At 53.7% G+C, this 17254-nt stretch overlaps 1 protein-coding gene across 3 annotated transcripts; it reads right to left on the bottom strand.

Annotated features, from left to right (window-relative positions):
• Positions 1 to 6663: 6663 nt before the first annotated feature.
• Positions 6664 to 14746, bottom strand: TBXT (T-box transcription factor T). Of its 3 annotated transcripts, none has more exons than XM_047769310.1 (8): positions 14274 to 14746; positions 13519 to 13783; positions 12417 to 12551; positions 11630 to 11691; positions 11449 to 11510; positions 9695 to 9871; positions 8524 to 8653; positions 6664 to 6937 (listed from the first exon to the last, which is right to left on the bottom strand). In XM_047769310.1, exons 1-8 carry the CDS (start codon positions 14477 to 14479, stop codon positions 6664 to 6666), a joined length of 1311 nt encoding a protein of 436 aa, XP_047625266.1. In that variant the 5' UTR covers positions 14480 to 14746. The 3 variants fall into 3 exon arrangements, with proteins under 3 accessions (XP_047625266.1, XP_047625267.1, XP_047625269.1); XM_047769311.1 differs by having other exon boundaries at positions 9695 to 9868; positions 14274 to 14638; XM_047769313.1 differs by lacking the exon at positions 9695 to 9871 and having other exon boundaries at positions 14274 to 14479.
• Between the last annotated feature and the right edge of the window lie 2508 nt (positions 14747 to 17254).

The raw sequence follows: 17254 nt of genomic DNA, 5'->3' as shown, positions 1-17254 counted from the left end.
AATTTCCCAAGTAGAATCCAGGTCTGAAGGAAAGGTGACAATTACCAGAAAGGGTAAATATGACGTCATATATTGATTGTTTAAACCAAAAATAATAATGATTTGTGAAGGCTATATAGTGTATATTATAAAGGGTTAAAAGAAGAGTAAAGTTGGAGGGCTTATACTTTTTAAATTCAAGAATTATTATAAAGCAAGACAGTAAAATCCTGGCATAAGGATCGGATAACAGATCACTGAAACAGAATAGAAAGTCAAAAATAGACCCACGCTGGTATGGTTGATCAATTTTCCACCAGCGTAGAAAGGAACATTTTTTAACAGCTGGAGGTAGAACAGCTAGATATCCTCATGGGGGGAAAAGTGAAAAGTAACCCTCCTACCTCTTTCCATGTTCAGGAAAAAAAAAAAAAAATTGTGATACAGCCCAGAAACGCAAAAAGTCTAGGAAACATAAAGAGTACCTTCCCAGTTTTGGGTTGAGTAAAAGATTTCTTGGATAGGATAGCAAAAGCACACATCCTAAAAGAAAAACATGGTGTTACCTTTAAAATGTCTGCTCGTCAAAGGATGCCACCAAGAAAACAGCAGGTAACATGGTCCCAGGACAGATATCTGACTTGCATTCAGAGTACACAAATACGTTCTACACACTGACGATAAAAAAGGAAAGAACCCAAATTTTAAAAGGCAAAAGACTCGAGCAGACACGCACCGAAGGGGCTATAGGAAGGGGCAACGGGAAAATTCAAAGGTGCATAGTATCACCCTTAGTCTTCAGGCAAACTCGTAATGAGACAGTGCTTCATACCCACCAAACTGCTGGATTCAAAAAAGTGACACCAAACATTGTCAACACTAAAAGTTGTCGAGGAAGTGGAACAATTAGAACTTTGATTCATTGCAGGGGGGTGGGGGGGAGTTTAATGTGGTAGCCAGTTTGGGGAACCGTTGGGACTTACTTTCTTATAAACATTCACTTACCCTATTACCCAGCTATTTTTATCCCCAATTATATGCTCAAGAGAAATGAAACCATGTTTACAAAACACTGGTACGAGAACATTCATAGTAGCCTTACTGATAATTGAAAACAAAAGTTGAAAACAGTCCTGTGGTTGGGAGAATGGATAAACAATGAAACGCCACTAAGCAGTAAAAGAAAGAACAAGCTAACACGAAAGGACATCAGTAGAACAATAGCAAAATGTACATCAGAGCTGCAGATCATGTAATAGTTACCTAAGACTATGGTGCCAAATGTTCATTTCTGGTTTTGATCATTTTACGGTGGTTCTCTATGACCACAGCGTATACCTATTTTTTGCTCTACTTTTTGCAAGTTTTTTAAAGCCTGAAATTCTTTCAAATCCAATAAGAAGAAAGAACTCTTAATAAAACAAACAGTTAAGCCGGAAAAAACTCAAACTCAAGAGAACACACACACACACATATATATATACACATATGATTCTAGTTGTGTTAAGTCCAAGGCATCTAACTAGAAAACAGTTGCTTGGAGAGGGAGTTAGAGAATTGATTGGACAGACACATGAGGAAAGCCTTTGGACTGAAAGAAATGTGCTATATCTTCTCTTGTGTGATGGTTACAGAGAGAATTCAACATTAAAGATCAGTATATTTTATTAGATGTGAATTATGCCTCAATGATGATAATAAATACTGAATAAACTGGATGGATCGATGGGTGGATGGATGGACGGGCGGAGTTATACAGATAGAACCCTGTGTATGTGTGCATGTGTCAAAATACAATAGGAAAATCAATGAAAGACTTTTAGTCTTCATTACATTGCTTCAGAGTATACTTTGTGAGAAAAACCATATAAAATTCCCATTGACTTTAGCAATACACACACACATATATATACATACACATATACACACATGTATATTAATGAATGAATGGTAAGTATTGCATTGTTATGATATTTAGATTCTATGGGATACATTTAAAGGAGTTTTGTAACTTCTTTATTTTTAAAAAGCAGTACTTAAATAGGTGTTTCCATTATGGCTCAGCAGGTTAAGGAAGCAACGTAGTGTCTGTGAAGATACGGGTTCGATCCCTAGCCTTGCTCCATGGGTAAAGGATCTGGCACGTTGATGCAACCTGCAGCAGAAGTCGCAGATGTGGCTCAGATCTGGCTTGCTGTGGCTGTGGTGTAGGCCAGCAGCTGCAGCTCCTTTTCAGCCCCTAACCCGGGAACTTCCATATGCCACGGGTGCAGCCATAAGAGGGAAAAAAAAGAAAGAAAAAAGGAAAAAACAAATGCAGTACTTCAATATATGCTGTAAACCATAATCTTTATAAAAGATGATTAAAATTTTTCTTGCCAATTTAAAAAGTGTTCCAGAGAGTACAGAGTTTTAAAAAATTATTTGATGGGGATGAAAGCAAGGCTATTTGGTGACCCCTGGTTGACAGCAGCACCGTCTCTCATGAACCTGCCACGAAGCACCCTTGGAGTAGCCCAGCACTTTCGGGACAGAGAGACAGGGAGAGACAGAGAGGAAAAACAACAGCAACAACAAAAAGAAGAGGAAGGACAAGAGGGAGGAGGAAAAGGAGGAGGGGGAGGGGGAGGACGGGGACGAGGCGCAGAAAAAGAAAAAAGGGGTAAATCAGAGGGTGTCCCCCTCGTGTAACCCACTGACCATCACTGTGCACGAAATGAAACGCAACTGCTCCCACCTCACATGCATTAGCATGGCCACTACTAAAAGCTCCCCAAAGGGGTTCCCGCCGTGACTCGGCGGAAATGAACCCGACTAGTATCCATGAGGACACGGGTTCGATCCCTGGCCTCGCTCAGTGGGTTAGGGATCCCGCATTGCCATGAGCTGCGGTGTAGGTCAGACGTGGCTTGTATCCATGTTGCTGTGGCTGTGGGGTAGGCCGGCGGCTACAGCTCTGATTTGACTTCTAGCCTGGGAACCTCCATATGCCGCAGCTGTGGCCCTAAAAAGTGAAAAAAAATTTGAAAAAAAAATTTAAACCGCCCCCCAAAACCCCACATAAAATACCAAGCGTTGCAAGGCTGTGAAGCTGGAATCCTTGCTGGTGGGAGTGAGACATGGGGCGGCCTTTTCCACGGGGGTTAGATGGTGGAACAACCCAAGCGTCCGCTGTGGCCGAGGAGGATAAACACATGAGGTCTGAACCAGGCGAGGAATATCATTTAGCCCAAGAGAGGGAGGAAACTCCTTTCCCACGGCTGGAGCTGGAGGCCGTTCGGCTATAAGGAAAGAAGCCAATCTCACAAAAAGACCAATGCTGCAGACTGCGCTCGCGGGGGGTCCCAGAGGCGTCAAACCCACAGAGGCAGACAGTGGAAGGATGGATGGGGGGGGTTGATGTTTAGGCTCAGAGTTTCCATTGCAAGCATAAAAATAGCGGGCAGATGGGCGGTGGGGAACGGCTGCCCAACAACATGAATCCCTTTCCTCTTAAAATGGTCAAGGTGTAAACTTTATGTGTATTTTACCACGATTTGGGGACCCCACGTGCCCCCCTCGCCCACGTCCCCTGTCCCTCTGCCCTCCTGCGCTCTGGCCTTGCCCACTCCCCAGCTCCTCCCCCAGAACCACTGCTCCAGTCCGAGCCCTTCAGCTTGTGGATCAGGCCCCACTTCCCACCAGGGCTGCAGCATCCCCTCCAAAGGGAAGGTCTCCGCAGCCTTATTTAAAAGGCCCCACCCCTCCTTAGGATGCAGCTTATCTTCTCCTAAACACTTCTCACTCAAACGTGTCTTCCTTTAAGATTCTTTTTCTTGTTTGAAATGGGGTAGTTGGTCTGCCAAGTTCCCTCACCACCCCCCAAGGCCTGTCCCAACGCCTGGCACCAGGTGTGTATTCACAACAGACCTGCGAAGGGAGGGGGGAGGGGCTGTGGCATCAGCAGCAGACGGTTTGGGGGGACCCGCTGACTTGCCAGGCTCACTCTTTGCCGTCCATTCACACCGCAGCATGAGGATCACCACGCCCTACCTCCCGCTTCCTCAAACCTCCAGTCTCAGGTCCCTGTACAGCAGCGTTAAGCCTTTTCTCTCTGGTACCCTTATCAGGGGCATCAGATGCCTCTGGGGAGCCCAAGGGCGCACAAGGACCTTCTTCCTGGCAGTGCGCCAGGCAGCCTGTGCTTCCTGCTCGACCCTCCGTGGCCTCCCCGTGATGAGACCAGGGAAGCTGACATGCTTTGCCGGGCAAGCACTACACACCGGTAGCCAGTGGGGCTCACCTGTCCCCACTCACCAGCCCTGTGACCCTGGACAAGCTGTTCTGCTTCTTACACCTCCACCTGCTTTTCTCTGCAAAGAGAAGGTTTCTTAGGTTAAAGAGACACAGCCATGCACTTAGAATAGCGACAGTTCGGAGTTCCCGTTGTGGCTCAGTGGAAACAAATCCGACTAGGAACCATGAGGTTGCGGGTTTGATCCCTGGCCTTGTTCAGTGGGCTAAGGATCCGGCGTTGCCGTGAGCTGTGGTGTAGGTTGCAGACATGGCTTGGATCCCGCGTTGCTGTGGCTGTGGTGTAGGCCAGTGGCTACAGCTCCGATTCGACCCCTAGCCTGGGAACCTCCATATGCCACGGGAGTGGCCCTAGAAAAGGCAAAAAGACAAAAAAAAAAAAGAATAGTGACAGTTCCCCTAATAAGTGCCCCCAAGCAACAGCTGCCATCATACCCCAGGAACTTCAACCTGGGGGTCAGATGGCCAGCTTTTTCTGGGGCAGCTCAAACTAAGTGACATGTGACGTGCGTTCAGGGGCTGGGAAGTGAGCACCCTCTATCGCGTGGATTCTTAATGGGATTTATTGAGGGGGTGGCGGGGGGGTGGTGGTGGGGACTTTTATGTTGCCTTGGAATTGAACAACTGTCTTTTCCTTTGATGTCCGGAGGTTTTTACACCTGAGTTAATGAAGATCCTGGTGGGTCAGCAGTAAACCTTCCCTTTCAAGTGAAAACGGGGCGGGGCCACGTGCCCCGGTGTGCTCCAGTAACCCCAGCACCCAAGCTCCCCTTCGCCCCACAGGGCAGCTCCTAAAGGCCGGGAAGGGCAGGCACTGGGCGAGGTCCTCGGTGTACAGAACCCTGGTCCAGCGTGCAGGGTGATGGGAGACACCCATGCTACTGGATCATGGGATCACAGCCCTAGCACCCCCCCCACCCCAAGAGCCCCTCACCCTTCTCCAGCAGACCTCGCGCCCGGGCCAGACCACAGAAGCGAGCTTACTTCCCAGTCCTACTTGGCTGTGGTTTATTCCAAAACATTTTTCTACTACATTTATGCCAACACATCTTCTGATCTGAGGTATTTCTACTTAGGAGCTGCAATAAAACCTAGTAGGAATAAAACCCAGGAAAACTTTTAAGTAGCAAATAATTTACAGGGCGCATGCCCCGCTCAGAAAGCAGGCAGCTACACTAAAAATCCAGCTATTTACACTAATTTCTAGGTTCCTGCACTACGATTAGACAGCAGAGGTTCAGAAAGAACATCAGGCTTGAACAAGTAGGATTAAGTAAGGGTCCTGCCGCTAGATGGAGAACTCGCCCCAACCTGTCCCCAGCTCAGTTCTGGCTCACCGCTGGGGAAGCTTAGCGGCAGAAACTGTTCAAAGGACAGGGACAACGACCCCCTTACATCGATAAACCATAGCTTCCTGCCAACTCACTTTAGGCATTTGGGCTTGAATCGGGTCAACGTGCCATATGAATCTTTAGGCATCAGTGTGTTCATTCTGTCACCATCCAGCCGGGTTCAGTATGGGCTGTTGTAACCCTCCTGAAAATCCTTTACCATTTTTGCAGGTTTGTGGCAGCCAGTCTTGAGTAATCAAGAAGACGCAAATTTCACCTCCGGTTCAGCCACCGATTAGAGAAAACATTAGAATCCCTATCAGACTGAAAAGCTTCTCCAGGACAATCTTCGCCACCAGCTGTAACAGCTGCCAAACCTCATTCTAGAAGTGGAGGGAGGGCTAGCAACGAGACCAACCGGATTTTGCACATTGCCTTTATTTTGCAGAAAACGCTTTCTGCTGATTGTCTTTGGCTACTTTGTCAAAAGAAAAATAAACAGTTGTAGGTTTAACGATACAAGAGATAAGCTACCTATGCTTAAGTAAACACATGCGAGTGGGCAGGGCCAGCCCGAATCCATTTCACTGCCATCCGCTGCCCTGATCACAGCTCAGCCTCCGCCCTGACTCCTGCCCACAAGGGCCCCGGCATCTACTTGAAAGCAACAAGGAGGAGATTGAAGAGTGTGTTTTTATCTCACTTGAGCAGGACCGGTGGCGTGTACAAATTCTGATGTGCCAGAGTCACCTGCACTGTACGAGACAAAGTTTCTAGACACTAGCAAGTAAGTTTTTACTGTGAATCCAGATGAATTAGGCCATCTGCACTGCTTCTGTACTTGAATTCATCTGCAGCGCATAAAGGACCCAGGGCGGCACTGCCACCGCTGAGGATGGACAAAGGTGGTGGCAGTGGGACTCCAGATAAATAACAGAACATGTAGCCCCCTCTTATTTAAAGCAAGGTGAATAGGCCTTATTCCCATCCCTTGCCCCGTGAGCTGCCAATCAAACCGATGCTTGCTGCCACCACAAAGATGTCACATCATCAGCCGGGTTCACATGGAAGGAGGCGACACGGGCGTCCACGAGGCCAGGAGGCGGGCTTGGGCTGAGGCATCGTACTGGCTGTCAGCAATGTCTGTGGCCGGGGCGGCCCCTTCGTACAGAGGGGACCCTGAGGAGGAAGAGGCCGAGACGGGGTGGGCGAGGGGCGCAGAGGGCGCGGGGGAGCCTCGGAAGAACTGGGCTCCCAGCCCGTTGGACATCCCTGAAGTCTGGGCGCCTGCAGTGATGGTGCCATTGCTCACGGACCACAGGCTGGGGTACTGGCTGAAAGGGGAAACCGGGAGAGCAGACAAGTCAGAGACACAAGTCAGAGACCTGGGGAGGGGCGCAGGCCAGCGACAGGAGGGAAACACCCCCCCACATCCCATTCCTGGGCTAGACGGCGTCTTCCTCTCAACCAGGTCGCTTCCGCTGCGTGATTAAACCACACTCTGACGGATAGAGAACTTATCATCTCACCCATTGACAAGAAACAAAGTCATTATTAGGACACTGACTAAAAAGGCTCTTTATGCAGACACAGCTCCTGGCAGAGAGCAGCCAGGTTTTGCTGCAAAAGACTCCTGCTTGGCGGTCTTGTTCAGCACCCAAAATTCTCAGATACACTGCATCAGATGTTTCACAGGATGGGCTTAAGCATCTGTGTTAATTAGCACACCCCGGCCCCCGCACCCCACAGTGATTCTGTGAGGGAGGCATGAGAATACCCTTCCAGAACGCCGAACGGGGAAGGGCCTCTGTCCAGTGACTTCTCAACCGCCACCGCTCCCAGTGCCCCATCCCTACAGCATCAACCTGTGTTAGTGTGAGGCACAGCGGAAGGAAACGCACCACAGAATTAGACCCAGAAGCAAATCCCGTGTGCCCTTAACGAGCTGTGTCACATCAGCCTCGGTCTGTGACCGCATTTGACACTGTCTCCCAACCTATGAAAGCAGCTGGAGATGGGCATTAAATCCCCCAGGCTGAGTATACACTGGAAGAGCGTCACGCTATGCTAGCATTTGGTTTCAGGAGAACATCTCTCTTGCAGCAGAGTCCTTCTGGAAACGAACAATGAATGAGACGTTATGCTGGATGAGCTTTACTGTTGGCCAAGCCCTGTCCTGCACTTCAGATGCGTTTGAACTTGCAGACAAGCCTGAGGTAAGTGGGCAGGTTACAATCCCCATCTTACAGATGAAAAGAAGCAAGATGCCCAACTCTAGGGGAATGAAATCCGGGGGCGGGGGGGGGGGGTGCTCTAACCTGCAGGTTGGATTTACAGCAATTTTCCAGGTGACCTCAGCGCCCTAGAAAGGCTTGCTGGTTGGGCATTATTTGCTTTATTTTTATGTATTTATTTATTTATTTTGGTCTTTTTAGGGCCGCACCCACAGCACATGGAGGTTCCCAGGCTAGGGTCTCGTCGGAGCTGTAGCCACCAGCCTGCACCAGAGCCACAGCAACTGGGGATCTGAGCTGCGTCTGCGACCTACACCACAGCGCACAGCAATACTGGATCCTTAACCCACTGATCGAGGCCAGGGATCGAACCTGTGTCCTCACGGTTACTACTCATATTCATTTCCGCTGCACCACGACGGGAACTCCCCCGGTTCCCTTCTTTTACAACCCAGCTCCCACCCACCCTGAGCAAACCACCAATCTCCCCAGAGAACAGGCTGAAGCTGGAAAGCACAGCTGTCCCCTGCCCTGGTGCCCAGACAGATGTGGCCAGGGGTCAAATCACAAATAAAAACCCAACACCCATAGGTGAAGGCTGAATAAAGGCCAACGAACAAGACGGCAAGTCGTCACAGGCCCTCAGAGGGCCCAGGACACTGCGCATCCTGGCCCAGATGTCTCACCTGGAGCCGGCGGCAGGGCCGGTGCTGGGACTCATGGGAAACATGCTGGCGTGGGCAGGTGTCCCAAGGCCGGACCAGCTGTCATGGGACTGCAGCATGGATAAACACGCAGATGAATTGTCAGCATAAGCTGCAGGACGCAAGAAAGTGTCATTACCGAAGGGGTCTTCCCAGAGGGACAAAGTGCATTGAAATGCTCCCAACTAGAGCTTCCCAACATTGCAAAGGAAATGCATGAAAGTGACTATAGCAAACAGACCACTGGCCTGCTTCACTGGTCACCAAAGGCTAATACCTATCGTTGCATGTGCATATTTGAAATTATATTCCAGTACCCAGGCTTCTTCTTTATCTTCTTTATCAATAGCTGCAGAAATAAAAATCCTACAATCCCATGATTGAGGATGTACTATCTTTAAACATAAAAATCCATGTAACTTAACCTGTCTTTCCACCAAGGATTATTTCTTAAGAATCGAAAGGGCTTTAGAAACCTTTACTCCAGGCAAAATTTAAAATATGATCTTCGAGCCTCTGGTCGCAAGACTATTTCCTTACCAAAGAAGCCCCTTTCATTTCAAATCGGCTTTAATTGCTTAATTGTTTTATGGTCTTCATTAGCTTCTCCCCTCCTTTTGAAGTCAGACAAAATTAAGTCTAGGCATCCACGGTGTTAGAGAGAATGAGTCACAGGGGTCTGCAGGGTCCAGCCCAGGGTTCACACCACTCAACCACGCACCAGGATGCCCTGGGGGGACTTTTAAGCCACAAACTGCTGGGCCCACCCCCAGGGCTTCTGACGCGGTGAGTCTGGGTGGCTTTCTGGGTGCCTCCTGGGCACCATACTTGAGACACTGTGTCGGGTCCAGCCAATCGGTTGAGAGCCTGGTCGGTGGCCATCATCCTTTCAGAGGGGTTCATAACTAGCCAAACCTAGATGTGGCCCCAGTCCTGGAACGGAAAGCTCCAGCACTAAGAGTCACTTTCGGCTCCGAAGCCCCTGGTCTGGATGGCTCTGGGGTCGGGCCAGCAGGAACACGGACGTGAGAAGAAGGTCCCTCTTGAGCCGTTAAAGATCCTGCTCTCTGGGCCCCAGCGCACAGCCTTTCCCCTTCCAGAAGCCTTCTGGCCACCCGCACACCCAGCCAGGAGGCTCCCACCTAGGACTTACTTGGAGAACTGCTGCGATGCGCGTAAGGACTGGGGTAGGGGGCCGGCCGGTGGTTCCGCAGGGCAGGATACCTCTCACAGCCGTGCGCGGAGGGGAGCGAGAGGGGGCCTCCAAACTGAGGGTGGGGGGTGGCAGGTGGGCACAGGGTGCTGGTTCCAGGGATCAGCCACCCCCCTGCTGTGAGAGAAGAATGCTGAGTGACTGGCCTTTGCAGCACCTCCATTAGCTACGGGGCCGGAGGCCAGAGGCCAAGGGGTGGCATATCTGTTCCTCGGGTCCCGAGAAAGGGGCCTCAGGCCTCGTGGGTCAGCTCCTGCCAGGCTGGCGAGGCTTCTAAACCCACAGGGCACCAGAGAGAACCTGGCAGCATGATCCCCGCCCCAGCCCACCCCGGCCCCTCCACCAGACCTAGTCACCCCCAGCCCCCTGTCTCTTCCAGGAGGTTCTGTTCCCCCAGGCGGGTCAGCTCTCAGGGCTTGAATACAATGTAAAAACAGACAAAATTCAGATTCAGGACACACAGAGCTGGCAGCCAGGAGGGGTCCCTCGTCCTCCCTTCCCCCTCGCTCCCTGCGCAGGGCAGCTCCCGTCCTGGCCGGGGGCACCCACTTTCTGAGCACTCTTCTGCGTTAGGTTCACCCTCTCCCTGCCTCACACATTGACCAGAAAGCCGTTCCAATGGGGTCCTGCCCGCTCCTCCTTCTCTATTCCCTTTTTTAAAACTTAAAAAAAAAAAAGATCAGGGAAGGAACCATGACAACTCCTCTGGCTCCAACTCCCAAACTACAAACAACGCGCGAGAGAACATTCGAAGGAGAGGAGGGTCCAGATGTGGCCAAAAGCTTGGGCTGGTCACTCGCCAGAGCAGCTGTTCGTGTTCTGCTCTTACGTGGCAGCCCACGGGCCCCCCGGGAGAGCTGTTCAGGAACACGGCCCCTACAGAGATTTGAAGGAAAGAAAGGATGAGAGCGAGGGAGGGAGGAGGGTAGGAAAGGAAGGAAGGGGGGCGGGAAGGAGGGAAAGGAGAGGGAGGAAAGAAAAAAGAGAGAAAGAAGAAAAAGAAAGAAATACAGAACAGAAAATGACTGAGCAGGGAGCTAGGCTGGTTCCTCCAGACCCTTGAAGTGAGCGGCAAGCACTAACTTTTCTCTCCCCAGAGCTGCCAGTTATTCAGCTCAGAGCCCCCTCCCTGCGCGGAGAGGAGGGGGAGACAAAGCCTTTTTGCAAACAGAGTCGCAGGGGCCCTTCTCGCTTTGCTCTGGCTCACGGGGCTCCTAAAGGAAGCCAGACTCAAAGCAGGCTTTCCCAGCCCATGAGCCACTGTCCCCAGAACCGAGGGGGGCTGAGGGGGAGCGGGACCACACGCATCTCCCCAGAGATGGTCCTTCGGCTTTCAAGCGTTACCCCAGCATATAAGAGCTGGGTTCTCCTCTTGCCCCGCAGAGCAGTTTAAACACCTTCAAGGTCCCAGGGATCCCCCCATCCCCAGCCATGGTCGGCGCTTCCTCGAGGTGAAGCAAAAAAACCTCGGTACATTCTCCGCAGGCTTCCCGGACATGAGCCGGGGGAGCATCCACTGTCCCAAGCTGGAGAAGAAGCTGAGGGCCAGTAGCCCGACAACCAGTCAGAACAATGTGAGCACTCGGGCCAGGTGCTCCCCGACCACACACAGAAAGTCTGCCTGCCCATCCCCAGCTTCCAGCTCCCGCAGCCTAGTACATGCGGTGGCAGTGGCGGAGTGCAACAAACCGTACATTGGGAGTACCCAGACTGCTGGCTGTCTCCCGGCTCTTCCATCATATCTTTGTGGTCACTTCTGTCAAAAAAAGTGTGTGGAATTGTCAGGAAGGAGAACATTCAGAATATAGTATTTGCAGCCCAAGTTCATCTTTTTCACATACTTCCCTGCCCAGAGGGTAGTTAGAATTTTCTTACCTTTCCTTTGCATCAAGGAAAGCTTTTGCAAATGGGTTGTATTTAATTTTGAGAGCTGTGATCTGAAAAACAAGAGGTTGCAGTTACCAGTATATTGCCCATTAGCCAGAGATGTTAATTTGGCACCAAGACATCAGGAACCATCAGTACCCCCTTTAAATACTTAAACATAATCAGGCTTCTTTCCAGGAATAATTTTCTGTTTGGATCGGAAGCAGACAAGTAATGGCAATACTTTATAAAGGACAGCGCATTTGTGAAAAGCTTTGACACGCCGGTTCTCTGAGCAGAATTCACAGTAAATGGAACCAATGGCTGACAAAATGCTGTGCAAGCCCATCAAACAAACATGTCTTAAAACACAGCCCAGGGCTGCTCAGGAGGAATGGCTGCAGGTTCCAGCTGGCGGTCAACACCGACCCCTTAGCCAGCTAATCACAAATTCTCATCAGTGCCCCAACCTTTTCAGGAAGATTTCCAGAATAAGCAGCAGAAGAAGATGCCCCTCAAGGCGTTCTTGCAGGACTGAACCTGAATTATTTTGATTCATCTTTCCACGTGAGCATCATCTAGTGGATGCTCCTGGTTTTGGACACTTATGGAAAATGAATGGGGAAAGTGCTTGAATGAGGACTTCTCTTAAAACGTTTCCCCCCCTCTGTCCCAATTTTGTAGTGACGGTAAATTACCCGAAAAGGCATTCATTCATTCTCCGTCTACAGCACACTACTCACACGGGCTCTCCGCACCCGCAGAAATCTCTGGGGGAACACTCGCGGGATCTCACCTCCTCATTCTGATAAGCCGTCACCGCTATGAACTGGGTCTCTGGGAAGCAGTGGCTGGTGATCATGCGCTGTGGACCCCCAACCCTCACGATGTGGATTCGAGGCTCGTACTTATGTAAGGAGTTCAGCATGATCTGAGAGAGACACAAACACAGGACTGGGGATAATCAATGCCTTACCCTTAAGACCACAGAGCATCCACTTGTCCTGCTCTGAGAAAAATACATTCAAGGTGCAGAAAATCCTGCCACTCCCAGGAAATCATCTTTACTGTTGAAGTTGGTGGGGTTTCCCATCAGGTGCTGCTCCCCCGAGGAGTCGGAAAAAGGAATGTGAGATACTACATACCATTAAAAGCAATGAATGCTTTGGCCTGGTGGAATAAAGTTCGAAAGCTTCTAGGGTGACTACAAACAGCTTTAAATGCCGGAGCACAGCAACCGCAGCTTTCAGAAACACCAGGTCTTCCAGTAACAGTGCCCAAGAAAAGACGTTTTGTAGAAAAGGTCCAATTTACAAGTTTCTCCAGACTCCACACAGTAAAGACCGTGGGCGTATTCACCATCTAAATTCACCATCAAGGGAATTCCCGTCGTGGCTCAGTGGCTAACGAATCCGACTAGCAACCTGAGGTTTCGGGTTCCATCCCTGGCCTTGCACAGTGGGTTAAGAATCTGGCGTTGCTGTGAGCTGTGGTGTAGGCCAGCGGCTACAGCTCCGATGAGACCCCTAGCCTGGGAACCTCCATATACCGTGGGATCGGCCCTAGAAAAGACCACAAAAATAAAATTAAAAAATTAAAAAATTCACCACCAAGGCTGGTATTTTCTCTGCCCCTAAGAAAGTGGGGGGCTGGGACATGAAGGTTCCCCAAGGCTTGAGACCTGCTTGAGTGTTCACAGGGGAGGCTTTGCGCCCTCTCACCTCTCTCCAGGTCTGGGTGTCACTGTCGGTAGTTTAATATAAACAATACTGAGGGCTTAATTGAGGAAGGCAGATGTCACCTCCGTGCAGACAGCGCCTCCAAGCCTCCTCCAGGAGAAGGTGCAGAGAAGAGGCCCCCTCCTCGCAGCAGCCCCCGCCTCCCCCCATCACACCTACCTGGCCCCCTCCATTGAGCTTGTTGGTGAGCTTGACTTTGCTGAAGGACACCGGCGCCTTCATCCAGTGGGCCCCGAAGTTGGGGGAGTCTGGGTGGATGTAGACGCAGCTGGGCGCCTGCGGCTCGGGCTTGCCCCCTGGCACCCACTCCCCGTTCACGTACTTCCAGCGGTGGTTGTCGGCCGCCACGAAGTCCAGCAGGAAGGAGTACATGGCGTTGGGGTCCAGGCCAGACACGTTCACCTTCAGCACTGGGAACATTCTCCTGGAAAGGACGGAGCGCAGCAGGAGGACGCGGGATGTGACCCGTTAGACGGAAGGCAGAGGCCTCCATCGTTAGGGGTAAAGAGGAGCCCCTTTGGGAATTTACAAGGAGGACTCCAGCGTTTCCGCCCGGCCAGGGCCGTCTAGATGGATCCACAGGGGCCCTCCGCACTATCCCACAGCCTCCGGAGGCAGGGCGGGAGGGGAGCGGGCCGAGGACTGCAGCATCAGCGTCATGCCGGCGGGGCAAAGGTGGGCGAGGCGCGGATCCAGAGACTCCCCCCACCCAAATCCCTCTACCCCAGAAGAGGGACGGTTACACGAAGAAGCCCCAGAGGGACCCTTGGAGGCCACGGGGGTCTCTTCCCAGCCGGAGCTGCAATGAGCCAAGACCTCCACCGGGAGAAAGTTCGCTCCGCGAAGGACCTCGCGGCCGCGCTTCCGGACCGCCCAGTGCGTGCGTGGCGCTCGCCGGCCGGCCGCGCACCCACCTGCCGTTCTTGGTCACGATCATCTCGTTGGTGAGCTCCTTGAAGCGCAGCCACAGCTCGCTCTCCTCCAGGCCCACGCGCAGCTCGCGCTCGGTGGGGTCGCCCTTCTCGCTGCCCGCCTGCAGCTCGCTCTCCACGGCGCTCAGTAGGTGGTCCACTCGGTACTGCAGGCTCTTCCCCGCGCTCTCAGTGCCGGGGGAGCTCATCCTCCCGCCCGCCCCCTCCCCACCGCCCCCCGAGGCCCCGACTTGCTACCCGAGAGCCGCCGTCACTCCAGGAGGCGGCAGACCTTCCAAGGAGAGGGGCCACTCGCGCCCAGACCCGCGACGGCCACCAGGGCCGAGCACAGACCCGGCCAGAGGGCGAGTCGAAATTCGGGGGGGAGGGGGCGGGGGAGAGGGGTAGGGGGGAAGGTTATTCCACTTGAACTCCCGCAAGGAGCGACGAGAGTAGGTCTCCGGGGAGAGAAAATCGCCCCCGGCATAAATAGAGCCGCGGCCGAGGCGGAGGGGGGCTCGGCGGATTGGGCCGCGCGCCCTTTGAAGTGCGGGGGCCGCTGCCCATTGGCCGCGCGCGGCCATATCAGACCCCGCCGGGCGGGCTGCCGAGGCGGGGGGCCCACCGTGGGCTCCTGCGCCGGTTTCTGGTAAATCCGGAGCCCGGCCCAGCGCGCCCTGGCCCAGCCCCTGCCCCTCCGCCCTCCCCCAAACGTTTGCACCTCCATCAAAGCGGCGGGGCGGGCCCCGCAGCCGGGAGGAGGAGGGGGACGAGGTGGGCGTGGAGGGCTGGGCTCCCGAGCTCGCCCCAGCCCGCTCCTCGCCGCTGGGCTGCCGGGCTGCGCGCGAGGCGCCCCGACTCCCGTGCGCCGGGCTCTCGTCGCTCTCCAAGCGTCCCTGGCACCCGTGTGGGTGCCAGCCGGGAGTCGCTCGGAGACTCTCACCAGCCCCCAGCCAGTGTTCGTCCCTCGCATGCGACCATCGCGCATAGCCCAGCTTAAGAGCGAGCGCCCTGTGCCTCGCCCGGGTCGGGCTGGTTTCCACTCCTCCGAAGGTTCAGCCCACCCGCCGAGCCGGGTTCTGTCCCGACACGTCCCTCGGCCCCCGGCGCTTCGGGTGACTCCAGTAACTCCTGAGGCCCTGGATCAGCCTCCCCCCGCACCCCCCCGCCCGCCCCGTCCTCCGCAGCCATCACCTGTCTGGACAAGGAATCCCCGCACTCCAAGTCTCTGCCCACGGGTCCAGCCCACGCCGGGAGAGGGAAATAGACTGAAAGCCATCCAAAGACCCCTTTGGGGCTGCTTTTTCGCTCCCCTTTATAAAAGCAGGACTCTGCTGATGAGATCCGTGCGTGCACTGAATGTAACCCGAGAGTTTGCTCGACTGCTGTGGTTTGATCTCTGCTTTCGCCGAAGGTGGGAGTGGGAGAGGGCGGCCCAGGGTTCCCTGGCGAGCGGGGCTCGGGTGCATCTCCCCGCCCTGCCCGGCCGCAGCGCCGCATAGTGTGAGCTGCCGGTGGTTTATTACCTTTCGGTGAGAACCTCCCCGGGATGAAAGGTGACAATGAACAGGAAATAGTTCGATACGGTCTCCTCAGATAATAACATTCCTCCTAGATCGGGCGCCCAGGTAGCAGGAAGGAGGCAGAGGCCCGGAGTCGGGAGGCCGTCTGCGCGCCCTCGAATCCCCTCGCCCAGGGCTCTAACCCCGGCGCGTGGTCCCAGCCTCTGTTGCCCTTCTGCTTCGGGCTCACCCCACACCCACGCCCTCTGGGAAAAGACACCCGCCGGTGGGGCATCGCATTCAGAACCGCCCTGCGCCTTAGCAAGGGGGCTTTCCGCGAGAGACGTGGAACCCGCGCCCCGCGCTAACCCTTCCCGCACCGCGCGGGGCCGCACTCGCTCCCGGGTCGAGAATTGCTGGGAGCGGCGGGAGGGACACGTCCAGCCTGTGCCTTCCGGGTGTCAGCCGGGGACCGCGCGCCTGCCGCCCCCGGGGCGGCTTTCCCGCCCCCTCTCCGGGTGAGGATTGCTGAGTCGGGGAGCCTGATGCGCCGCGTCACCGTCAGGTTTCTGTTTCTTTTGTTGTCTAGGATGCGAGGAAATGCCGCCCGGGGAGTGTGTGTGGGGGGGGGAGGAGGTTGTGCCGACCCTAGAGGGAAAAGTTTCCTTCTGGAAAGAAGCACCAAAAGGACTCATTTGCTCCTGGCACCCAGACCCTCCTGAGTCGCCTTCCACCCGGCTTTTGGGGCCATGGCTTTGGGGAGTTTGTGCGTGTGTCTTTCCGCGCCCTAAGACCGCCTGAGACTCTGCACTTAGAATAGAGGAGGGTGGGGGCGGGGGGGGGGGGAAACCCTGCGACCTTCCAGGCAATTGGGGTGGTCGGGAGTCCAGCATGCGACGCTCCTCAAGCCCCTAAGGCGTGAACTCTCTTGGTTCTGACCGATTTGGGGTGGGTTTTCCCAAAGTGTGGAAGCGCCCGTGAGTACCCGCAGGCTTACCGGGTCGCTCCAGCACTATGGTTCCGATTTCAGTTCGGCTCCACACTCGGGAAGGGTTTCGGTATCAAATAAAAATAAACCCCTGCAGCAAAGAATGTGAGCTCCCAACACACGCAGAGTGGCCTCCCGTCCAGAAGGCGGCCGGGGACCCAGAGCTCAGCGTGGAAAGGCCACCGCGCGCGGCTCGCGGGAGACCTGGGGGTTAGGGCTGCGCGGTGGCTGCCGCGGTCTCCCGACTTTCACTGCCCAGGGCGGGTCCTCTCCCTTCGGTGCCTGATTTTCTGGATATTTGTTCCTCGGTTCTCAGACAAGCGTCTCCACTCTCTGGGTCCTTTCAATGAAGGCTGCCGTGCATGACAGTTTACAGCCAAAAACTTCCTCCCGGCCAGCTGTAAAGAATCCCCAGTTAATAACAGGTGCTTCCTTGGGAGAGGAGGGGCCGGCACCCCACCAGTTTCTCTTCCAAGGTCTTCTCCCGGTGGAAA

The sequence above is a fragment of the Phacochoerus africanus genome, chromosome 2, assembly GCF_016906955.1.
Source record: "Phacochoerus africanus isolate WHEZ1 chromosome 2, ROS_Pafr_v1, whole genome shotgun sequence".
NCBI classification, from domain to species: Eukaryota; Metazoa; Chordata; class Mammalia; order Artiodactyla; family Suidae; genus Phacochoerus; species Phacochoerus africanus.
Note: the sequence above shows the minus strand (reverse complement) of the source record. Positions and strands in the feature narration are given on the sequence as shown.